Source organism: Oncorhynchus kisutch, linkage group LG12, assembly GCF_002021735.2.
Source record: "Oncorhynchus kisutch isolate 150728-3 linkage group LG12, Okis_V2, whole genome shotgun sequence".
Lineage (NCBI taxonomy): Eukaryota > Metazoa > Chordata > Actinopteri > Salmoniformes > Salmonidae > Oncorhynchus > Oncorhynchus kisutch.
Genome location: NC_034185.2, coordinates 56507444 through 56533855, shown reverse-complemented (window position 1 = coordinate 56533855; position 26412 = coordinate 56507444). Strand labels below are relative to the sequence as shown.

General features: G+C 43.0%; 1 protein-coding gene across 2 annotated transcripts; it reads right to left on the bottom strand.

The window, feature by feature from the left end:
• Positions 1-518: 518 nt before the first annotated feature.
• LOC109878633 (SH3 domain-containing protein 19-like) lies at positions 519-26412 on the bottom strand. 2 transcript variants are annotated; one of them, XM_031837866.1, is made up of 21 exons: positions 26115-26412; positions 25795-25884; positions 17740-17779; positions 15705-15745; positions 15293-15332; positions 14737-14872; positions 14190-14349; positions 12892-14031; positions 10591-10701; positions 9990-10102; positions 9181-9221; positions 8822-9053; positions 8558-8626; positions 8206-8352; positions 6049-6121; positions 5507-5637; positions 4819-5107; positions 4146-4192; positions 3750-3936; positions 3219-3328; positions 519-1594 (listed from the first exon to the last, which is right to left on the bottom strand). In XM_031837866.1, exons 2-21 carry the CDS (start codon positions 25859-25861, stop codon positions 1484-1486), a joined length of 3285 nt encoding a protein of 1094 aa, XP_031693726.1. In that variant the 5' UTR covers positions 25862-25884; positions 26115-26412; the 3' UTR covers positions 519-1483. The 2 variants fall into 2 exon arrangements, with proteins under 2 accessions (XP_031693726.1, XP_031693725.1); XM_031837865.1 differs by having other exon boundaries at positions 14190-14370; positions 26115-26410.

Genomic DNA, 26412 nt, shown 5'->3' with positions numbered 1-26412 from the left:
AGAAATGCCCACTAACAGGGATGTAAATATTTTGTGCACATGAAACATTTTTGGGGATCTTATTTCAGCTCATGGGACCAACACTTTAGTTATAAATGCTACCTGTAATGTTGCCATGGCACTCATGCTCAAATGACAGTATTGCAATATAGGTAAAATATAAAGCCTTCTCACTATTGTGGTTTGTTACTGTAAATGTAAAAGCAAGCCAACTTCTCTTGATTAATTGGGCCTTAAATGTGCTATTGGGTCATTCCTATGTGGTGCCTTTAATGTCTTCAGGAAAAATCTTGGTGTAAAATGTGGATCCCACAAGTCCACAGTATCCTTTACCTTAAATTCCCTTTCAAGATATGTTTAACACCTTTCAGTGGATGTTTGTTTTGCTATGTCCCCGGGTGCTATCAACTTCTGAGAAATAAGCCATACATTGTTTAAAATAATCTGATTTGTCCCTGATCACTTTCCAACCCGTTTGTAATTCTCCATTTAAGAAAACACCTTCCTACAATGCCACATTCAGGAAGTGTCAATTTATTTGGTGGGAAAACAATGGTGCAAAGCTAAATAACATTTCTACCCACCCTGTTTGGATAATTACCTAAATGTTCATGTTTGAGAGAAGTTAATCCTATTCACCAATATGCTACCGCAATCTTGCTCACTCAGGTCTATGGCTAATTTACGATCCACATTTCCACCCTGTGAGGATTATACACCTAGTAAATAAATCACTGTTTAAGCTTAAGAAAAACATTGGTTAAGCTTAATGTCAAACCTTGACACTTTCCTCAAAGTTATGAATGACCCTGTTAAGGAGAATTGACTTCATGGAAGTAAAAAAAAGTCATGAACCAGCTGAGCATTTGAGCACAATTAGCCACCGGAAAAGGCTTTTAGGGGGCTACATACATGCAGTATTGTAAGAACCACAATTCATAGTTTGAGGAAATATTGTACTACAACAGCTCTATTTAATGTGCAATGGTGTGGTCAACATGTTAAATACTGCATATCTGGATTAGAACAAAGCTGGTAAGGGTTTTGTGGCAGGAACTTCATATGAATGCATGTTACAGCCAGCCATTCTCAGATGCATCGTCATACAAAGTTATTTCATTATTTGGATAGTCTGTAGTCCATCTGTAGATGCTCTATCAGTAACATTTCAACTAGCCCTAACCCTTACTGTAACCTTCGCAAGCAGTTGCTTATCAGCAGATAGTCCATCTGTATGTGGTCATACTATCCAAATAAAGTGATCCTTTCACATTTATAAATACTATTAAAAAAAACACCCAATAGCTTTCTGTGGGAGATTGACCGGACATTGTAGTTTTAAGCTTCAAAGTAGAGTACTGCAGTCCAGTGGGGCAAAACGGCACTTTGGAATAGTCATATTTCCATAGTTCAAAAGACATTACTCGTGATGAAACCACGGACACAAAGTAGTTCCCCAGTGTCTTTGTTAATGGTAGATTACTCATGCCAGCACTTGGATATAATTTTTAGGCACCAATGCTCGCTTCCCCCTCAACTCTCCCAGGAACCACTCATCGTCAATGGACTCCACGTTGGTGATGATATCCCCCGCCTATAGCAAGAGAAAGGAAAGTTATACTGTAGGCCTAGTACCTGTAGTGTGTGTATGTATATACACTGCTCAAAAAATTCAAGGGAACACTTAAACAACACAATGTAACTCCAAGTCAATCAAACTGTCCACTTAGGAAGCAACACTGATTGACAATAAATTTCACATGCTGTTGTGCAAATGGAATAGACAACAGGTGGAAATTATAGGCAATTAGCAAGACACCCCCAATAAAGGAGTGGTTCTGCAGGTGGTGACCACTTCTCAGTTCCTATGCTTCCTGGCTGATGTTTTGGTCACTTTAGAATGCTGGTGGTGCTTTCACTCTAGTGGTAGCATGAGACGGAGTCTTGCAGGCTTGCTGTGTCTGTCAGCGTAGTGTCCAGAGCATGGAGGCGCTACCAGGAGACAGGCCAGTACATCAGGAGACAGGCCAGTACATCAGGAGACGTGGAGGAATAGTCGTAGGCCGTAGGAAGGCAACAACCCAGCAGCAGGACCGCTACCTCCGCCTTTGTGCAAGGAGGAGCACTGCCAGAGCCCTGCAAAATTACCTCCAGCAGGCCACAAATGTGCATGTGTCTGCTCAAACGGTCAGAAACAGACTCCATGAGGGTGGTATGAGGGCCCGACGTCCACAGGTGGGGGTTGTGCTTACAGCCCAACACCGTGCAGGACGTTTGGTATTTGCCAGAGAACACCAAGACTGGCAAATTCGCCACTGGCGCCCTGTGCTCTTCACACTGAGCACATGTGACAGACGTGACAGTCTGGAGACGCCGTGGAGAACGTTCTGCTGCCTGCAACATCCTCCAGCATGACCGGTTTGGCGGTGGGTCAGTCATGGTGTGGGGGTGGCATTTCTTTGGGGGGCCGTACAGCCCTCCATGTGTTCGCCAGAGGTAGCCTGACGGCCATTAGGTACCGAGATGAGATCCTCAGACCCCTTGTGAGACCATATGCTGGTGGGGTTGGCCCTGGGTTCCTCCTAATGCAAGACAATGCTAGACCTCATGTGGGTGGAGTGTGTCAGCACTGAGGCATTGATGCTATGGACTGGCCCGCCCGTTCCCCAGACCTGAATCCAATTGAGCACATCTGGGACATCATGTCTCGCTCCATCCACCAACGCCACGTTGCACCACAGACTGTCCAGGAGTTGACGGATGCTTTAGTCCAGGTCTGGAGGGAGATCCCTCAGGAGACCATCCGCCACCTCATCAGGAGCATGCCCAGGCGTTGTAGGGAGGTCATACAGGCACGTGGAGGCCACACACACTACTGAGCCTCATTTTGACTTGTTTAAAGGACATTACATCAAAGTTGGATCAGCCTGTAGTGTGGCTTTCCATTTAATTTTGAGTGTGACTCCAAATCCAGACCTCCATGGGTTGATAAATTTGATATCCATTGATAATTTGTGTGATTTTGTTGTCAGCACATTCAACTATGTAAAGAAAAAAGTATTTAATAAGAATATTTAATTAATTCAGATCTAGGATGTGTTATTTTAGTGATCCCTTAATTTTTTTGAGCAGTGTATATATACACACACGACTGTTGACTGTAATAAACAGAATGTTAACTCTTGTGGTAATTAACTATTGAATGTTGACAGAAATACCTTCAGTGAGAGCTCCTCTTCACATTCAGCTGTGAAGTCGAACAGCGCTTTCCCTCTGCTTCCTTCTCCATTCGTCACACTCTGCTGTCTGTCCAACACAGGAGAGTTGCCTGGACAGAGACAAAGGGAATCATCAGTACCTTAAATGTCCTATGTTGCCCTATGAGTAGTCCAGGAATATCTGTCAGAGGCGGCTGGTGGGAGGAGCTTTGAGGATGGGCTCATTTTAAAGATTAATGGAACGGTATCAAACATACAGAAACCATATGTTGACCCCGTTCCATTAATTCCAATCCAGTATTTACAATGAGCGCATCCTCATATAGCTCCTCCCACCTGCCTCTGGTATATAGGCCTATTCAAACTGGGTTTTACGTTGAATGTATCAGTAGTTGTTTTTTGTCATGTGTCAATCACCCCGGCAAAGTAATTTGAATTAAATAAAAAATAAAAATCTGCTAGATTTATATATCAAGCAGATAAATTCACCTCCTACCACAAGATGGCGCCATAAGAATGCCCTATTATTACCTGAGCTGGTCTCTACGAAGGCTGTGGGGAAGAATCCTTCTCTACCGTTAAGCCTTCCAGAGCACCACTCTGCGTCTACATGCTGTGTGACCAGGATACGGTCTCCCTGTTGGAAGGACAGTTCCTCTTCTGCCTGGCCTACAAAGTCATACAGAGCCACAGCCCACTCCACTCCTGACGAACCAGACTAATGACAGGGATATACATGTTAGTGGACACTCTCATACTCACAGTCTCATACACAAGTACAATCATTAATCATTGGATATACACACAGACGTCATTAGGCTACCCCAGACTACAGCTAAGGCCTAACACTGACACACGTACACCTGTATCGTGACGTTAGTTTTTGTTATGTTGTAAAGACTGGTAACGGTACCACATGAACCATACCTGTATGGGTTTGGCAGCCTCTTGGGTCTTGGTTGAAGAAACCATGCCTGAGAAATGCAGTAGCGATATTCAGATAGAAAGCATATTGTGTTGACAGTTGCTGAACATAAAACTGAATGGGGAATGAGTGTGTGGGCTACACTAGTACACTGCTAGAGCCAGTGAGAAGTACATGCAGCACACAGAGTGAGCTGTAGCGTATAAATAATAAGGCCTTAGTACAGGGGCTTACACAGAGCTCCTGACTTAAACATGTTGCACAGATTCCATACATTCCGCAGAGGGAAGTATCAGCCTACACATTACGAGAGAGATGGAGTAGTTCTAGAGAAACCTTTTGTACTGGTGGATAAACTGCAATAGGGGTACAGGATGTGTGACGATACAGCTAAAATCCCCCGTGCCAAGAATAAATATTTCACTGTGTTTGTGGCCTGGCCACCTTTGACTTTACACTATGACCTCAGATGCAGCATGCCGGGAACGACATGAACTTCCGTGGGAAAATTCCTATGTCTCCAATTCTCTGATTATGTTTACAATGTCAAGATAGGGACACACATCTCAAGCCGAGGTTCCTTAATGATTTAAAGGCTCCGTCTGTGATATGTCATTTAATATACAGTATATTCCATTTCAAGCTAAGAAGTGGGCCTTGAATTAAAAGTCCTACCAGGTAGTGCCATCTTGGTGGGGAATGATTGCTGTCGTTGTGGCGCAGGAGGAAGATCTTCTATGATATCCACAAAGTTGATGGGGAAGATTCCAGTGTGGGCCCCTATCTGTCCCCTCGCCCACTCCTCTTCCATGTACTCCTTTAGCTGAATCACGTCTCCCTCAGAAAAGGTTAGCTCGTCACTCTGCTCACCCTCGAAGTCGAACCGCGCCACACACCTTGGTCCACTGACTGTTGCAGGGGGGGGTCTTGCCTTCTTTGTGTTGGTCAGTGTTGGTGCATTTGACTGAATAGAGAAAAAAACATAATCAAAACACATTAAATAGCTGGACTCATTTCTATACATCCTATACAGTGGGGGGGAAAATCATTTGCAAATAAATTCATTAAAAATCCTACAATGTGATTTTCTGGATTTTTTTTCTCATTTTGTCTGTCATAGTTGAAGTGTACATATGATGAAAATGACAGGCCTCTCTCATCTTTTTAAGTGGGAGAACTTGCACAATTGGTGGCTGACTAAATACTTTTTTGCCCCACTGTAGATCACTTTATGGGCTGGTTTCTCACACAAAAGACTTTGAATAGAGACTTTATTGAACAGTTTTTCGTCCAGGAGTAGGCTTAATCTGAATCTTGGAAACCAGCCCTATCTCTATAGCTGAAACATTGACTGAAGTCTTACCATAACTTTGACATAGCTGACAGGGAAGAAGCCAGAGGAGCCTCTACAGGAGCCGCGGTACCACTCACTGTCCACCTGCTCCACATTGGTCACCACATCCCCCTCCCTCAGACCCAACTCCCCTGGACCCTCTGGATAGGATACAACACATGTCATTCAAATCCCACTGCTGACACCAACTGACAACACAAACTCTAGCATGAACTTTACTTTGTGGATATCAATTGCTGAGGGAAAAACAACTAAGCAATAAATATATGCCAGACATATTGCAAATTATTTGAGGTGATTCAAATCTGTAAACACTTTTTTCTTCTAGATTCTAGATTCTAAAAGTTACTTGGCGTGGACATGTTTTGGGGAACTCAAAACAGCTGTAAAAGCATGCCAACCATATTGGAATTTATTTGACGTGATTAAAATCTAATAAATTACTTAAAATATTGTAAGGTGTACAGTCCAATAGCCAATGTGTTTGTTAGGAGACTTGTTAGGTTGTGTGTTGTGGTGGTCAGTGTGCCAGAGTAGGTACTGTTCTGTACCTGGGGTGAAGTCATGGAGGACCTGCACCTGCAGACCACTGCTGCCTCTACGAGACCCAACTGTGCTGACACCCTGTAAGAAGAGAAAACACATCCAGGTATATGTGAAATTTACAGAAACACTTACAAAAGAGGGATTTAGAGACCAAACTAAACTAAAAAAATACTCAGTTCACAAGGAGTTCACAAGTTCCTATGTGGCTACAAAGAAATACAAACCAAGTTCCTATGTGGCTACAAAGAAATACAAACCAACTTCGTATGTGGCTACAAAGAAATACAAACCAACTTCCTATGTGGCTACAAAGAAATACAAACCAACTTCCTATGTGGCTACAAAGAAATACAAACCAACTTCCTATGTGGCTACAAAGAAATACAAACCAACTTCCTATGTGGCTACAAAGAAATACAAACCAACTTCCTATGTGGTTACAAAGAAATACAAACCAAGTTCCTATGTGGCTACAAAGAAATACAAACCAAGTTCCTATGTGGCTACAAAGAAATACAAACCAACTTCCTATGTGGCTACAAAGAAATACAAATCAACTTCCTATGTGGCTACAAAGAAATACAAACCAAGTTCCTATGTGGCTACAAAGAAATACAAACCAAGTTCCTATGTGGCTACAAAGAAATACAAACCAACTTCCTATGTGGCTACAAAGAAATACAAACCAACTTCCTATGTGGCTACAAAGAAATACAAACCAACTTCCTATGTGGCTACAAAGAAATACAAACCAAGTTCCTATGTGGCTACAAAGAAATACAAACCAACGTCCTATGTGGCTACAAAGAAATACAAACCAAGTTCCTATGTGGCTACAAAGAAATACAAACCAAGTTCCTATGTGGCTACAAAGAAATACAAACCAAGTTCCTATGTGGCTACAAAGAAATACAAACCAAGTTCCTATGTGGCTACAAAGAAATACAAACCAAGTTCCTATGTGGCTACAAAGAAATACAAACCAAGTTCCTATGTGGCTACAAAGAAATACAAACCAAGTTCCTATGTGGCTACAAAGAAATACAAACCAACTTCCTATGTGGCTACAAAGAAATACAAACCAACTTCCTATGTGGCTACAAAGAAATACAAACCAACTTCCTATGTGGCTACAAAGAAATACAAACCAAGTTCCTATGTGGCTACAAAGAAATACAAACCAAGTTCCTATGTGGCTACAAAGAAATACAAACCAAGTTCCTATGTGGCTACAAAGAAATACAAACCAAGTTCCTATGTGGCTACAAAGAAATACAAACCAACTTCCTATGTGGCTACAAAGAAATACAAACCAACTTCCTATGTGGCTACAAAGAAATACAAACCAACTTCCTATGTGGCTACAAAGAAATACAAACCAACGTCCTATGTGGCTACAAAGAAATACAAACCAACTTCCTATGTGGCTACAAAGAAATACAAACCAAGTTCCTATGTGGCTACAAAGAAATACAAACCAAGTTCCTATGTGGCTACAAAGAAATACAAACCAAGTTCCTATGTGGCTACAAAGAAATACAAACCAAGTTCCTATGTGGCTACAAAGAAATACAAACCAACTTCCTATGTGGCTACAAAGAAATACAAACCAAGTTCCTATGTGGCTACAAAGAAATACAAACCAAGTTCCTATGTGGCTACAAAGAAATACAAACCAAGTTCCTATGTGGCTACAAAGAAATACAAACCAAGTTCCTATGTGGCTACAAAGAAATACAAACCAAGTTCCTATGTGGCTACAAAGAAATACAAACCAACTTCCTATGTGGCTACAAAGAAATACAAACCAACTTCCTATGTGGCTACAAAGAAATACAAACCAAGTTCCTATGTGGCTACAAAGAAATACAAACCAAAATAAGGGGTAGCCAAACAAAATAAGGGGTAGCCAAACAAAATAAGGGGTAGCCAAACAAAATAGGGGGTAGCCAAACAAAATAAGGGGTAGCCAAACAAAATAGGGGGTAGCCAAACAAAATAAGGGGTAGCCAAACAAAATAGGGGGTAGCCAAACAAAATAGGGGGTAGCCAAACAAAATAGGGGGTAGCCAAACAAAATAGGGGGTAGCCAAGTTGCCTGGAAAGTAAGAGGGCAGACATGTTTTGATTGACAGCTCATTGAAAATGGTTGAAGACATTACTTGTGACAGAGCTGGTTTAGTTGGGGCACTGGAGAGAGGAGTGATGACTTTCATGTGAGACTTCTGGACTCGGCCCCGGATGTCTCCCACTTGACATTCAAAGGTCTTGTGGTCGAGCTGCTCAATCAGCAGCAGCAACTCATTTTTCTGTGGGAGTATTTGATATTAATTTCTACTAAATTGTATTTTCCTTAAAGAAAAAATGTATTACAAAACAGTAAGGTGAAATAAGTAAATCCATAAAACTAGTGATCAAATCAGGTTTAAATATAGTAGTCAGTAACATTTTCTCATATCATGTTCTTGTTGTTGCTAGAAGCAAAACCTCCAACACATGCAGACAGTGATTTACCTGGAATGAGAGTTCCCCTGTGTCTCTCCCATTGTAGTCAAACTCTGCTATCCCGTGGGGAAGTCCAAGCTAGACAAACACACATGACAAAGAAAACATTCAGAAAACATACACAGACTTACTATGTGACACTTGCCACAAATACAGTACACAACAGTTCCACTGAAATCCACCATGTATCTGCCTTGGGGGGGGGGGGGGGGGGGGCAGAGCAGGCTGCCTCGGGGGCTGCAGCAGAGCAGGGTGGGAACTCTAAGCTCTCACCGTGTATTGGTTGTAGAGACGGTGGCCAGGGTTGGGCCTGGGGGGAAGCACAGGTCCCTTCTTCTTGGGCTTCTGAGCCTGGGGCTGCTTGGGTGATGAAGCTGCTGATGAAGCTGGTGCTCTACGGGTAGAGAGGGATTGACGTGGACCATTTATCCGGGGCGGGGGTGGCCTTCCTGGGCCTACTTTTGCTGGAGGTGGGCGAGGAGGGAGGACCTTAGCTCCACCAGGCCTGGAAGAGATCAACAGCAGTATGAAGTTAATTAAAGCCATGTGTCTAGGACTGTATCTAATATGTTATCAATGGATCTTTACCCCTCTTTATCCCCTAAAATGACCCACAATGTGATGTTACTGACCGAGGAGGGAGGCCCGGTATGGGCTCAGAATCAAAGGACTCCTACAGTTCAAATCAACAGAAAAAAGGTTGTTACTATTATGTTCAAGGAAGCAACGTGGCAGTCTAGAAACAGATGTGAATTGATGACAACCAGGGTACTTCTCTAATCTCTCCCAGATCACATTTAACACCACATGGGATTAAATGACCTCCCCTGAACAAAACAGACTTACTACGCCTACTACCATCACAGCGCTCAGCAACTAGGGCAACCATAGCAACCGAGTTAATGACTGCTCAATGTGCCCTTCCTTAGCTACTGCTAACAGCTAGCTGTACAGTACTAGTCAGTCATTGTTCACACTACACTGGCCCCTTTGTGTGGTCTGCGGTTGAGAACCAACCGCAGGTGGAAGTGAATGTTGGCGGTGGCCAGGTAAAAGCCTGGTTTGTCAGGCTAGTTTAGCACTGCTTCTGACAGGGCTGGTTTTCAAGCCAACATGAATGAACTGACACTAGATAATCGTGAGTGACGCTGAAGAAAAATACAAAGTAGCACCTTGACTTCCATTTTTATGTCCTTTTAGCTAAGCCTTCTTGCTGCACAAAAGCCCAGTCATGTCATAGCCAAGCCGGGCCGGGAGCTATTGACTGGCTCTGGCTTCCCCAGAGAGAGTGCAGTATCACGGTGGTGTGGAGGAAGAACTATGTCAGTAATCTCTTGTATTTCCTGTTTTCTAGTAGTAGAATAGAAGCTAGGTAGCCTACTGTGGATCAATAGTGCTTCTGTTGGAGAAGTATATGGGGAAGGAAGGTGGTAGCACTTACCTGGAAGGGGAAGCGGGTTGAGATGCTTTGTTTACGGGTCACGGGGGATGGCAGTGACCCTACAGGCTTCTGTGCAGGGAGAGGAGGAGGGTTGTCCAAAGTCCCATCGAACACTAAGAGAGAAAACAGTCAACGTTTTAGACTGGACACACTGTACTGTACAAACCATACAGTCAACTCTTAATTCATGCAAAGGTTTGGAATCAATGTATTTTTTGCACTAATTCAATGGCTTGGTGTTGCCATGAATGAATGCTCTGAGGTGGAACATGCACATACTCAAACTACGTGTCGATGTAAATAAAGTATTGAAATTCGGATTAACTGACTCACTTATCAGGAGTCGACTGTACACACTCACTAAGACACCAAAGCACAGACACGCACATTCAAACATCCACACCTACAGTTTGTTTGAGAAAATGGCTCGCCAGCAAAAATAAATCAACAGCATCTAATCCATCATTAGGTTATGTCAAAAGGTTTTATTTTGGGTAGACCCAGATGGAGATCAGAGGGCCTTTATATAAGGTCATACATATGTGGATATGGAGCCACATAACTCACTACTCAGAGAGTAGAGCAGGAGGACTAGACTCACAGTTTCCTTTACTGGGCACTCTAATGGTGGTGGGTCTTCTGGTTACAGTCTGTCTGCTGAAGGAGCTGCCGCCGCCCACATCATTACGCACAGGGTTCACTGGGATATAGTCTGGAGAGAGACAGAGATAGAGACGGCCAGTGTTGACTCCTCAATTTTTGTCAACATATAGGTCCTGCATTAGGACTATATGACAAATTCTAAGCAATGTTTACACCCTTAATGCCAATCTGGACCCTCTCTTTCTAAAATTATCCGCCGCAATTGTTTCAACCCCTATTACTAGCCTATTCAACCCCTCTTTCGTATCGTCTGAGATCCCTAAAGATTGGAAAGCTGCCGAGGTCATCCCCCTCTTCAAAGGAGACACTCCAGACCCAAACTGTTATAGACCAATATCCATCCTGCCCTGCCTTTCTAATGTCTTCGAAAGCCAAGTGAAGAAACAGATAACCAACCATATCGAATCCCACCGTACCTTCTCCGCTATGCAATCTGGTTTCCGAGCTGGTCATGGGTGCACCTCAGCCACACTCAAGGTCCTAAACGATATCATAACCGCCATCGATAACAGACAGTACTGTGCAGCCGTCTTCATCAACCTGGCCAAGGCTTTCGACTCTGTCAATCACCGCATTCTTATCTGCAGACTTAATAGTCTTGGTTTCTCAAATGACTGCCACGCCTGGTTCACCAACTACTTCTCAGATAAAGTTCAGTGTGTCAAATCAGAGGGCCTGTTGTCTGGACCTCTGGCAGTCTCGGGCAGACTCTTTTCTCTGTATATATCGATGATGTCGCTCTTGATGCTGGTGATTCTCTGATCCACCTCTACGCAGACGACACCATTCTGTATACTTCTGGCCCTTCTTTGGACACTGTTAACAAACCTCCAGAAGAGCTTCAATGCCATACAACCCTCCTTCTGTGGCTTCCAACTACTATTAAATGCTAGTAAAACTAAATGCATGCTTTTCAACCGATCACTGCCCACACTCGCCCGCCCGACTAGCTTCACTACTCTGGACGGTTCTGACTTAGAATATGTGGACAACTAAAAATACCTGGGTGTCTGGTTAGACTGTAAACTCTCCTTCCAATCTCCAATCTCCAATCCAAAATTAAATCTAGAATCAACTTCCTATTTCGCAAACAAAGCCTCCTTCACTCAAGCTGCTAAACATACCCTCGTAAAACTGACTATCCTACCGACCCTTGACTTCGGCGATGTCATTTACAAAATAGCCTCCAACACTCTACTCAGCAAATTGGATGCAGTCTAACACACTGCCATCCGTTTGTCACCAAAGCCCCATATGCCACCCACCACTGCGACCTGTATGCCTTCGTTGGCTGGCCCTCGCTTCATATTCGTCGCCAAACCCACTGGCTCCAGGTCATCTATAAGTCTTTGCTAGGTAAAGTCCCGCCTTATCTCAGCTCACTTGTCACCATAGCAACACCCACCCGTAGCACGCGCTCCAGCAGGTATATTTCACTGGTCATCCCCAAAATCAATTCCTACTTTGGCTGCCTTTCCTTCCAGTTCTCCGCTGCCAATGACTGGAACAAATGGCAAAAAAAAAAAAATCACTGAAGCTGGAGACTTAGATCTCCCTCAGTAACTTTAAGCATCAGCTGTCAGAGCAGCTTACCGATCACTAAACCTGTACACAGCCCATCTGTAAATAGCCCACCCAACAACCTCATCCCCATATTGTTATTTATTTTTGCTCTTTGCACCCCAGTATCTCTACTTGCACATCATCTTCTGCACATCTATCACTCCAGTGTTAATGCTAAATTGTAAATTGTAATTATTTCGCCACTATGGCTTATTTATTGCCTTACCTCCCTAACCTTACTACTTTGCACACACTGTACATAGATTTTTCTATTGTGTTATTGACTGTACGTTTGTTTATCCTATGTGTAACTCTGTGTTGTTTTTTTTGTCGCACTGCTTCGCTTTATCTTGGCCAGGTAGCAGTTGTAAATGAGAACTTGTTCTCAACTGGTCTACCTGGTTAAATAAAGGTGTTCTCAACTGGTCTACCTGGTTAAATAAAGGTGTTCTCAACTGGTCTACCTGGTTAAATAAAGGTGAAATAAAATTAAAAAACAAACAAAAATAAATACATTTAAATCAATTTAAAAAACTGCAGGCTAGGGACGTTTTTTGAAATGTAGTGTCGATAAAGAGGTTATAAATGAGCTGATATGTGTTAACTATACTTAGAACACTTATACTACTAAGTTGACCAATTAAGTCAGTGGTGAAATGCATGCTGCTGTACTTACTCGTGGGGTTGTCCATGTATTCATTCACTGCCTCTGTGGTGGTGATGGAGGCTGAGTTGTGGTTGTTGAGGTTGAGGCCCAGCGGCTCCTTGCGAGGCTTCTCTGGAGAGATAGGAGGTACCAACCTGGGTTCATCCTCCTCTTGGGGGAAGAGGTTCTTGGCTCTGGCCGCTATGGAGAGCTGCGACCGGGAAAGGATGGCTGTCTTGGCGGGGGGTGGAGCCTCTGATTCCGGTTCTTTTGGTTCTGGGACTATACTGGGTTTTCTGTGGAGCATGGGTCTGGGTGCTGGGGTTGGAATGGAAGGAATAAAGGGAGTGGAGAAAATGGAGATTGCCCCCTGGTAGTTATTGCCATTACTGGGCTTCTTGATTGAGGGCTTGGGGGCAAGGGCTGGGGCTGGTTTGGCTGAAATCACAGGGGGTTTGAGGTGCACGTTCCTGGGTAGAGGCTCTGGTTGTTTGAACTCTGGTTCCCCATCGCCCTCCTGGCTCTCAAAGGCCTGGATCCGGGCCCGGATGTTACGTTGGCTGTGAAGGGCGGCCATGTCACCGTCCTCGTCACCTTCCTCGCTTTGGTCGCTCCCGTCAGTTGGCGTCTGATTGTCACTAGCGTCACTAGTGTTCTGGTCACATTGGTCCACGGGACAAAACACATCTAATAGTTCCTGTAGGTACTTCCCCGAGGGAGGAGCCTCGACTGCTGTGTCATCTACAGAGCTGGAACCACTGTCACTGAGCCTGACCAGAGTCTGAACTTTGACCTCCTCTGTGATTGTCTGTTTGCAGGATTTGGAACGAGGAAGCGGGATGGGACGTTCAGTGGCTACTGGGACTGATGAGGAGGGGACTGTAGGTTCTAAGAACGTAGTGATAGTGCTGGGTTCGGAAGGTATTATTGGCCCATCCGATTGTACAGAAACAGATGGAGAGAGAGACCGGGTGTTTGGGATTGCACAGCTGGCATCTGTTGGGCTGGGTTGGGCTGCGACTGACTTGGGGTCAGTTTGGTTCTTAGTGTTAGTGGCTGTGGCATCTACTTGGATAAGACCAGAATCAGATACAGCTATTGTAGTGGTAGAGTCACTTTGCAAAGGCTTGGGTAAGTATGGCCTTGGTGGCTTTTTTGGCTTTATTTTCACTGAGAAGCAAGAGATTATAAACAATACATTTAGATTATACTCACACCACTTAGATGTATAAAAATAAAAAAACTATAGACTATGCCAACTATAGAGTTTTCGTGACGTTGTCAGCTAACCCATCTGTAATCATCACTCTCATTCGCACAAGCCTCACCTGTAGACTGTCTCTTCTCGATTGGCTGTGAGGATGCAGTGCATTCTGGGCCAGCGGCGGTGTCGTCCTCCACAGGGTCGGTCTGCGTGGCAATGGTCGTGGATCTCCGGCGGGTGGCGGTCAGCGTGACAACGGTCTCCTGGGTCTTCTCCTTGATCACCTGGTCATAGGATGGCGGTGGCTAAGACACGAGAGAGAAGGTTCACACACACACACACACACACGTTGACCAAGCAAATGTGTAGCGGTGTGATTATTATAACTTGTATTCTACATGCAAGCTTGCTACTGTCCTACATTGACGTCCTATAGTACTACAACATGCAGAACCTGCCGTGCTTGTTTCACTGCCAAATTATGTTTGCTTTGAAAGTAGTTCATCTGAAACATTACACTGAAAACTGTGAAAGACACAGGAACATGGTAAGGTTAAAATGGTAAAAGTTCAAATCCATGCAGAACACACCCAAACTGTGAACAGGCCAAGAACACACACCCTGCTGTCTCCCCTAGTATTAGAGGCGGATGTTCGTTAAATAAACAGTACCTGGGTATCTGATTGGATGCTCCCTCCCCAGATGGGCTGCGAGGGAGGCAAGGCTGCCGTAAATCCCCCAGAAGCCCCTGGAAACCAGCCGTTGGCAGCGAGCGGCTCGGCTGACAGGATGGTGATCTCTGGACGTCTGAAAGACAAACAAGTCCATTACGCACAATACAGTAGACTGCCTCAACCACAACAGACTGTTGACACTTGTCGTATGTTGACAGAAAGCCTTATGTAGCCATCAATAGTCATAAATCATTATATAGCTTTTTCAACACCATATGTGGCCATAATTTTGTTTATATGCCATTTTATAGACCATATTACTTTCTTTAATGGTTATTCACCAGTTGAGTCGAGGACTGTAAGTCAACATAAATAATCAGTACGTTTCAAATGAAGAATGTGTATTGCAACTGTAGAGCACAAGTTCTTTGCCACGGTGCACTTTACCTTGAAGCATTTGGGGTTTGATTTTTGGAATAATGAGAGTCGAACTGTATTCAATCAGAGAGCTACAGACAGACCATGGATTATGAAACTCCTCTGTTTACTTTACCTTCTGTCTCTGGTCTGTTCACTTTGGGTGCTGGTTCTCGCTGTGGGAGAAAATTATAGGAAATTCATCTCTTTCAATCTGATATGTAATGAATTGAAAGAGACATAAAAAAAAACACTTGGGGGATTCAATCATGTACAATAGCTATATACCAGAGGAGGCTGGTGGGAGGAGCTCTAGGAGGATGGGCTCATTTGAATGGAATATATGGAGCAGTCAAACACATCAATGTATGGAAACCACATTTGATTCCGTTCCATTCATTCCATTCTAGCCATTACAATGAGCCCATCCTCCTATAGTTCCTCCCACCAGCCTCCTCTGCTATAGACAGACGTTAATCATGCTAGGTACAATATAAAAGTATGAGAATATACCAAATAATGGACAAACTCAACAATGAGAAACTCACTTTGCTTGATGGCAGCTCGTATTGAGGACAGAGGTCCTTGGCTGGAAGAGAGAAGAGTTACCAATGAGGAGAGGAGAGTTTGACTGGACAATAAGATTTCTTACATTTATACAACCTGAGAAAGCAAAGTATAATGCTGGCAACAGTCAAACTCCACCGGACTACTACACTGGACAGACAGTGCTAATTATCCACAAGCCAACCAGCCACCTTTATAGGCTTGAACCAGGAGAGAGGAATTCTCAACAAAAATAAATGACAAACTCAGCAAATAATCCTGACATTTGAAAACATTTAATTGTCACCCATAGGTATCCTAGACTTCATATACGATAAAGTAAAAGAGATAATATATACCCCTTTACCTCTAAAAGACCTGAATAAGTGCAGAGTAACACCAAAGGAGGATAACAACAGCGTTGATAGTTGCATCAAACCTCTTTAGCTGCAGTGGTCCTCTCTGCACTGCAGTTGCCACTGGGACGGCCACATCCTCTATCTCACTCTATCATCAACTCCAATCCACACAACACAGCTACCGCTGCATACTGCAGCCAAAAGAAGAGCCTACCTCCGGTACATGCGCCTGTTTTAAACGCCAGTAATCAGAGTGAGAATGAGACAAGTACTAGAGACGGCGGCACAAGAAAGAGGACAATCATTAAAAAGCAAGCCCTTTGAAGAGTTCAACCCCGCTTGCAACTTTCCACAATCCCTCTCCAGAAAACCTTTAAAAACGCAGCAGGACGCAGATCCAATCCACTGAATATCCTTCGGCATCGCCCATCTGGTACTGTAACAATGACTCAGAAATACTCCCAGTCTAACCCCTCCTCCTCCGTCCACCACATACATCTACCAAGCCCAGTGTGGCGTCCAAAAGTGCACTTCTGCAATATAACCACCCCTCTTGCTGATCTGTATTCCCAGGTCTGATCTGACTTCCTGACTAGTGTAGTGTTGGAGCTGACACCGCACCCCTCCCAGGCTGTGCCAGAATATGTTCCCAGAAGGGCCAACTACGCAGTCTCAACGGAACGGGGTCTTGTGAACAGGATCCAGACCAGACCCCCACAGGCCCAGCACCTTCAACACATCCTGCTCATTAACTGAACTGGAGATGTGATATAAACCATCTGGAGAGGAAGACAGCAACACGCCCCCCCCCCCCCCCCCCCCCCCCCCCGCACTACGTGGATAATTAGGACTATTAGCTAAGACCATAAACAAATAGAACAATAGAGAGGTTAAACGTCCAATAGTTGATCAACAATCAACAACAAAAAAAGGTTTATTGTATTGGAACACGTTGACGTTTGCTGTACTTTAACAGGAGGCTGGTGGGAGGAGCTATAGGAGGACGGACTCATTGTAATGGCTGGAATGGAATAAATTGACGTATCAAACACATCAAACATCTGGAAACTGTTTCACTCCGTTCTATTTATTCCATTCCAGCAGATACAATGAGCCTTTCCTCCTATAGTTCATCCCACCAGCCTCCTTCTGTGTCAATACCCTGGATTGGAAGACATTGAAAAGGTGCTGAGTTTTAATTAGTTATCTAGGTAGGGTATACCATGTTGTGAAAGAAAGGTTACAGGGTTGGAGTCAGTTTACTGAACTGAAATGGAATTGACCCTAACCCTGGACGGTAACCAACTTGGCTCTGGGGGCGTCAACAACTGAGTCAGTGTGGCTTGGTCCCCCATTCAAAAAGCTCTGACCTTCGGACACAGTGGACACAGTGTCAGACCGTCTGTCAAAGAGGATGGATCAGCGCATTGTTTGCTACCCTGCACCATTCACAACTCTCCCTCAGCAGAGCTGCCTGTTAAAGAGACAGTGTTCTGGCCACTGCAGTCCTGACAGAGCCGTGGAGCAACAGAGGTGGCTAGGTAGAGCTGGAACAACCCAGTGTTTATACTGGACCGTGCAACATTATCACAATATTAACACGTTTCATTCTCTGTATTGAGCAAGACAGACACATTGAAAATGCCCAATATGTAATTCAATGATATGGATAACTTACCTGGAATGAAGAGCCTCAGACTTATTTCTCTCTGTTCGATCTGAAAAGAAAAGTAACCAGTGTTTTCATTTTAACGGTCACATTTGAAAGTTTCTAACTAAGAAAATACCCTAATTTTGTACACAAACAAAGCAAGCTGCAGGTACAACGACACAGGACAAGTGAACAAAATAACTGTGCTTTGCATACCTTCTTGCCGTTCAAAAACTTGAACAACTACATTCAGCTGGCTCGACATTCTAGTCTGTTCTTGATCAACCAGTTACAAAGAATGACATTGACATGCAAATAGCAAAAGCATTTAAAAAAACAAAACCATTTCTAAACACAAATAATTGTTTTGTTAATGCTCTCATCTTTATTTCATCAAGCCAGACATTATCTCTGAACCATGATCTGTATAGCTACAATCTCAAAAGAAAATCAGATGTTATTGTGGGTGTAGTGAAATGCTTGTGTTCCAAGCTCCAACAGCACAGTAATATCTAACAATACACAACAATAACAACAACAACAAAAAATACTGCAAAATTGCTTAGGAGCTAGAAGCAGAGCTGCCATGTCTGTCGGCTCCATCAGTGATCACAGGTTCAAAGTCATACAATACAATACACTTGAATTACCTGTATTATTTATTTATTTCACTTTCAACCAGTGACCAGGTTTTCAGACACAAACAATAGATGAAGATCTGACTGAGTGCCACGACTGGTGCTCTCTGAGGAGGTGGACTGGCTAGTGGTCCACAGAGCACAGCAGCTAAGCAAACATTTACATTCATTTGACTATACTACAGTATATGACTGTATGAGGCCTTGGCGCCATAAGAACTAAAATATATCCGAAAAGTAGGTCATATGAGGATATTAGGATCCCTTTGTGTTAAAAATCATGCATTAAGCCATCTTAATATTTTGATGCTCATTTTTGTTAGCATCCTGCTAAAAACCTGACGCCATCGCCTCATTCTCTTACAACCAGTATAATACTGTTACAATGTCACACTTGCTATCTGCCATATGCCTCAAACTTATGTTAAGGACTCTACTGAAAGCTACTTTGAGGAAAAATGTGCTGTGGTTGTCCCACCTAGCTATCTTAAGATGAATGCACTAACTGTAAATCGCTCTGGAAAGGAGTGTCTGCTAAATGACTGCAATGTAAATGTAACATTTTTACCTCACTATGAAACAAAAAAGGTAAAAGGAAGTAACAGTTTGTTAGTGAATCAAATCCTCAGAGACATTTTCACACATTTCTTTGCACTTTGGTCTGTGAGAGATTGTTTACCTGCCTCAGTTACAGTGACAAAGACAGAATGGGGAGAGGTTTTCCAAGAGGAAATCGTTTGACATTTACATACTGGTAGATACAATGCCATACACACACTGGTCAAAGGCAAGTGCAAGTGCAATTTTCAATATTCAACATTCATTTACAAGTTACCGAGCTGTCAGTTGGAATACAGAGCAATCCCTGCTGAAAGTATTGTCGATAACCTACTGTGAATTGTACTGACAACATAATCTCACAGCGAAACATAGCAACAAGAGATGCTCCTACCTGTTAACGTCTTAAACACATTCCACAAATGTCCCCCAAAATGGTGTGTATTATTTCCTTCAAGTCCCTCCCTACTTTTCCATGCTGTGTGTTGCTGTGTAAAGAAACAAACTCCATGACCACGAACGACAACAGAGAAAGGGAGGGGTCTCTCTCTCTCCCTACTGGCTGGTGTGTTGACTTGGCCAATGTGATCAAATGGAATGTGGCCATTCAGGAAGTACCACTCTACTGTCACTCTCCTGTTCTACTGATGGAACACTACAAAACAAATTACCCTCTGCTCTGATTTAAAAAAAGGCACAGTTCACACAAAATACAAATATGCCAGGCTTTCTTCTGGCATTGCTTGTTACCAACTGAACTAGGTCATTGAGTGCATATTTACGTTATTATAAGGGTTGTTCTGGGTTTGTTCCAGCCCAACACCTGTGTTTATCTAACAGAATCAAATCAACATGTCTTCCTGTGTCAGAGAGAGCACAATACTGTGTGTCTTTCTGTCCGTCTTCCCTATTGGCAGGGTGTTAATGGTGGGCACACCCATTCTGACGCCACATCTCTGTTGGCCAGATCCTTGTATTTCCCTATTGTAGCACCACTCCCTGCTCTGGAAACATGCATACCTCTATTATTTGGTCATCGGTCTACATTAGTGTTAGGAAGTAGGCTACATATTAAAAACCTTAGCATACTGTGGGAATATGCTTTGCTGGATTAGAAGGTGGAGTCAACTGTTACTCTATTCCAATCCATCATAGATAATACATCCGGACACAGTGCCACATCATTTTAGTAATTTAGCAGACGTTCTTATCCAAAGCGACTTTAGATACTTTTTCGTAATGGTCCGCCCGTGGGAGTTGAACCCACAACCCTGGTGTTGCTAGCGCCATTCTCTACCAACTGAGCCATAACATATCCTCTTTTCTAGAAGTCACTCAGCAGGTTGTGCGACCATTATGAAACACACTTTCACTTTTATTTGAGATAAGATATAGCTGTAGAAACCAGGCAGAAAAGAACTCCATCCATAGAAGTACTTTCATTAGATACTTATTATTGCTGGCTTAGTGAAGAGGCTCAACCCTCTTTCTCTGAGTGGTGGGAGAGAGACATTTGCCAGGTCATGGACTCCTCCTTCAGAGGGCTTTTAATAGTAAATATCCCATGACAGGTTATGGACAATTACACAATAAACAAATAAATAAAAATATAGGATTAATAGCCTATTGAATATGAAATAAATGTCATGTTTAACACCAAATAGAAGCAACAAAACAAGAGGGGATGCAAAACAACTAACTCACTAAAGAGAAAAGAAACAGAGATATGGTTTTAAAGCTGATTTGCTTACTAAAAGACCAGCTATAATAATAACCATTGAAGGGAACCCATACAGAAACACCACAAAACAACTCACTATGACACATGCTACCATCACTCAGAACTGGGGCAGCCCTCTGTAAAGAACAAGTGGTAAGAGGGAGTGTAGAAAAAAAGCCTCCCTCTTAATATGCAAGCTAGGCCCAGGACTTCAAACCAACCAGAGAGGTCAGAAGTAAGGTTTACATCCCATGGAGGGTGGGGCTAGGCTATGAAGGCACAGCAGTGTGGAGACCAGGAGCTAGTTCCCATCCCTAGTCAGTCCATAAAGAAGCATCTTCCTCTATATCCCGACCCCGGTAACATGGCATGTTCAGGAACGTGATCTCTCATATTCTGGGTTTATTTATACAGGGCAAGAATTTCTGCTTCTTCCCAGAACCCCATAAGACTTCCAGGGGTTTTCATATCCTTGGATCCTACTTCCCACACAGGCAGAACAGACACTGATGTCCTCATAGGGTAGAATCAAAGTCTTCCCTATACTTTCTCAAAGGGAGTGTTTCAAATTATTTAGGGTGGGCTGGGGGTTAATGGCTGGGTAAGTGGGTTGATGGGTGAACGCAACAGCTGCACATTAACCGTGTCCAATCCAGAGCCATTGTGGGTCAGTTCTGAGAGATGTTCTGTAGGAAGTCAATCCCGTGGACCAGACAGGTCAGTTGGACTAGCCAGTAGAAATAAGGAACCAAGTCAATATTGTGTGTCAATTACTGAACATATTTTTATTATGTTAATCAATGATAAACTATCGGGCAGAAATACATTTGTTTAAATTGTATTAATTTAGCAGACGCTCTCATGCAGAGTGAAATACAGTAGTGAGTGTATACACTTTCATACTTGTTTTGCACACAACCCCCCCCCCCCCCCCCCCATGTGAAGCACTATGAAGACAGGTCAGTTGGACTAGCCAGTAGAAGTATATTGTGTCAATTATTGAACATCAATTTATTATTATTATCGTTAATCACTGATAAACTATCTGCCAGAAAGAGTGAAGCATTCTGGGTGACATTGAAACACCAGCTTTGGTGCACTGCACATCTATTTTCTCTGTTGAGGCTCTACAGTACATTAATATGTACATCTCATTTGCTACAAGGGAAACAGGCTCCACATTAATATTTGAGAGCCTTTTCATCACACAAAAGAAAATAGTTATTTCACAGCTGTCATTGGGCTGCCTCCATGTGGAGTCAAATTGATAAGTAATGAATTTGTCAACGTCGAGTGGGGAAGCTAGTATTTTACAACGGGACAAAAATGGGAAGAGTCAATTAAAATCTAATATGCCTTTTTGGAAATAGACAGTTTAATTGCCAAATACTAATGATGGTTGGATTTGTATTAAGTGATAAGCCTCAGCTAAGGGAGACATGATTCTTCAAAGGAAGACAAAATATGAATTTCTCCTTCTCCATACTCCTACAGCCACCCGAGGGTGAGAGAGACAGAGAGAGAGAGATGAGGGGGTCTAAGTTTATATATATATATATATATACACACACACACACACACACACACACACACACACACTGCTTGGAATAATAAACAGTCAAAGTGGAACAGATGTTATGTCCACGACTATAAAAGCATAACATTGTGAATGTGGAGCGCTCTATCCTTGCATGAAAAACAGACAAGAGGAGACAGACATGATCATGTCACCTATGAATAACACAGTGTCAGGAGCTGATTCTTAACATGACTCATGTCAAGACATGATTAGGTGATGTCAAAGAGGAGTCATCCATGGATGTTTGGGGGAGATGACAGTCTAACGGAGATCTTGCTCAATGCAAGGAGATTAAACTTTGGCCAATTGAAAATGCAGATGAAGAACAGTATGCACAAAGTAATCATCAATGATAACATATGGCATCATACGGTACATGGCATAGGAGATAATGTATATTACTCTTAAAAAGTGACAAGCATATACTGAAGCCTTAATAGGCTAATCTCAGCTTGTGACAAATAACTTCATATGATATAGCCTAGCTAGCCTACACACATGTGCAGTAGAGTTGGCAGTTGGCACCATTATCAAGTTACAAGACAACAGTTCATGTTCGCCTGTTCCATCACTCTCTACACAGTCAACCCACCTGCCCATAGGATCAAATCAAATGTATTTATATAGCCCTTCTTACATCAGCTGATATCTCAAAGTGCTGTACAGAAACCCAGCCTAAAACCCCAAACAGCAAACAATGCAGGTGTAGAAGCACGGTGGCTAGGAAAAAAACTCCCTAGAAAGGCCATAACCTAGGAAGAAACCTAGAGAGGAACCAGGCAATGAGGGGTGGCCAGTCCTCTTCTGTTTTTGCCGGGTGGAGATAACAGAACACATGCCTGAGATCAGCCTGATCTCCCAATACAGACAGCTGCAGTTAACCCAGGCCTGAACTAACACACTGGGCATGGAGGCTTGTGTTGGGTGGGGTGTGTCTTTACTGGGATGTCAGGTGTTTGCTCAACAGGTGTTGCTGCTTAATTCTCCCCTAACTACACTAGGAAGGTCTAACCATTCTATGGGTCCAAACACATTGTTAGATTGGAAATCGCTCGGCATAGAACCATGTTTAGAACCAGAATTCAAAGGTGAGGGAAAGTTCAATATACCAACAGCCATTGAAATGTAAAATAGTAAACCAAACGCAATGACTAAAATCAAATCAAACTTTATTTGCCACATGCGGTACGGTAAAGTGTAGACTTTACCGTGAAATGCTTACTTACAAGCCCTTAACCAACAGTGCAGTTCAAGATAAGAACATATTTACCAAGTAGACTAAAATAAAAAGTCATAAAAAGTAACACAATAAGAATAACATGGCTATATACAGGGGGCACCGGTACCAAGTCAGTGTGCAGGGGTACAGGCTAGTTGAGGTAATCTGTGGGGGGGGGGGTCAATGCAAATTGTTTGGTGGGGATTTTTATGAATTGTTCAGCAGCCTAATGGCTTGGGGGAAGAGGCAGTTGAGGAGCCTTTTGGTCCTAGACTTGGCACTCCGGTACCTCTTGCCATGCGGTAGACAATTTTTATGGGCTTTCCTCTGACACCGCCTATTATATAGGTCCTGGATAGCAGGAAGCTTGGCCCCAGTGATGTACTAAGCCGTTCGCACTACCCTCTGTAGCGCCTTACGGTCAGATGCTGAGCAGTTGCCATACCAGGCAGTGATGCAACCGGTCAGGATGCTCCCGATAGTGCAGCTGTAGAACCTTTTGAGGATCTGGGGACCCATGCCAAATCTTTTCAGTCTCTTGAGGGAGAAAAGGTGTTGTCGTGCCCTCTTCATGACTGTCTTGGTATGTTTGGACCGTGATAGTTTGTTGGTGATGTGGACACCAAGGAACTTGAAACTCTCGACCCACTCCGCTACAGCCCCGTCGATGTTAATGGCGGGCCGTACTTTTCCTGTAGTCCACGATTATCTCCTTTCTCTTGCTCACATTGAGGGAGAGGTTGTTGTCCTGGCACCACACTGCCAGTTCTCTGATGGTGTTGGAGTCGTGTTTGGCCACGTAGCCGTGGGTGAACAGGGAATACAGGAGGGGACTAAGTACACACCCCTGAGGGGCCCCAGTGTTAAGGATCAGCCTTGGCAGACGTGTTTTTGCCAACTCTTACCAACTGGGGGCGGGGCATCAGGAAGTCCAGGATAAAGCCTACATACATGTATTCATTTACAACCCTTTCTCTTGATCTACATGAAGATTGTGTGGCATAAGAGATATGAATATGAACACATTTTAGAAGTGATTTCATCAGGAAATTAAACGACAAAAGCAAAAATATACAGAGCCAAAATTAACAGGATCAACCTGTCTGCCAAGTGCCAGTGGTTTTCCAAATGCATTTCCAGCAACACAGTTCGCACCAAATGACAGCTTGGCTGGCATGAGATGAGGAATATTTTAAGTGTCAGGAGATGTACAATTTGTTGTGTCATCCTTCCTTCCTGTCTGGCTGGCAGAGTTTCCCAGACCATTTCCTTGTGGTTGTAGCACTGTTTACTGACTGCTGTATCTGATACACGCAGGTAGTTGCTACCAGCTGCTGTATACAAGTATACTTTCACTGAATGACGTAGTGAGGGCATTGTGTCAACCATAGCAGCTAGATACTGTAATGGTGCAGAACAGAACTAGGGTTTATTTCTATATAGCACTAGAAACTGATTTGTTGCTAGAAGGCATGAGAGAGCAAGGGTTTTCAAACTCAGGTTTGTGTACTATATATATATATATATATATATATTATTTTTTTTTTTTTTACATAGATACTTCTTGGATTTTTTTTATGTGAACAATGATTATTTTAGGAAAATCGCTAGCTGCAACAGAATCGTTGATACCATTGTATGTCTCTGCATCAAGTGTGAAGGAAGTTAAAGGTAGTTGTACGAGCTAATGCTAACTAGTGTTAGTGCAATGACAGGAAGTCTACAAGAACAGTTAGCATTCTAGCTGATCTTGTTGATTGGACTCTACCATCTGAAGTAGTAATTTTCAGATAGAAAAACAGTTTCAGTGTCAATTTAAACAATCAAAACCAGATAGAAAGCAGGCAGAAAATATATTTGACTATTTACATTTTTTTATAATATCATATTTGAGAACTAACAATCAAATAAAAGCTAGACAGTGAGGGAGAATATAATATTTTAAAAACTGGGCATTCAGGTTACATGCCCATTGATTTTGTTATAATGTTTGAGCAGAGAAACACACCATTAGCCATGGGAAAATGCATAGAATTGCTGGAAATTAGTAGCTTCAAAACTGCAACGACAAAAAAAATCTCAGCTCAAAGGAATGGAACAATTTATAGAATTGCGTAACATTTGCTTCACAACAATAAGTTATATAAATTAAATGTTCAGCTAAATTGTATCATTTCCTACACACTTAACCATATATGTTTCATGATGGAACACTGTTCCAAGTTGTCATGTTCATGGGTTAAAAAGGTAAAAGTCCACGTTTTGAAATTATATTACCCCAAAGTGTCAAACACATGTAGCCTACTTCAGGAGACGCTGTATCAAAATTACAAGACGTTGACGATAGATTGTTGACAAGTGGACATACCTGTTGCTTGATTTCGGTTCCGTATATCCCTCAACTCCTCCTCCTCTTCTCTTCTGGCTTCAGCCATAGGAGACGAGAACACTGCGGCGCCTGGTAATTTCCGGCAAATTAGAACAGTGTCATTCAAAAAAGTATTGACTGAGGTGGTTAATTAAATGTGTGTTGTGAACAGTCTCGGCTGGTGAGTAAAATTGGGTCTTTACGAGTTGAGAAAACCCGAAGTAGGCCTACGCCGGCCACAGAGTATAACTTTCTACAACTGTGTTTGTGTTAATGTAATTTTGTAGAATATGAGGGGTAGTTAGGCTATAGCTCCCTACCTTGTCCGCACCGACAGTAGCCCGACCCGAATGTCAACAACAGGAACAGAATTGTCTGGCAAAAGTGGTATTACAAACGGAGATGGTGTCCCGGGAATTGAGAACAACTGAGTGGAGTGGAGTTGACAGACCGCGACAAAAGTTTCTCTCCTCACCAGAATGTCTGAGTAAAACCACTGCGACCCGAACAAAGAATTGTAGCCAAACGGAATGAGTGGTCACAGTGTCCTCTTGTGCGTATTGGGGAAGCTGTTATCCATAAAACATTTTTTAAACACCCAAAGCACCGCTATTTGCC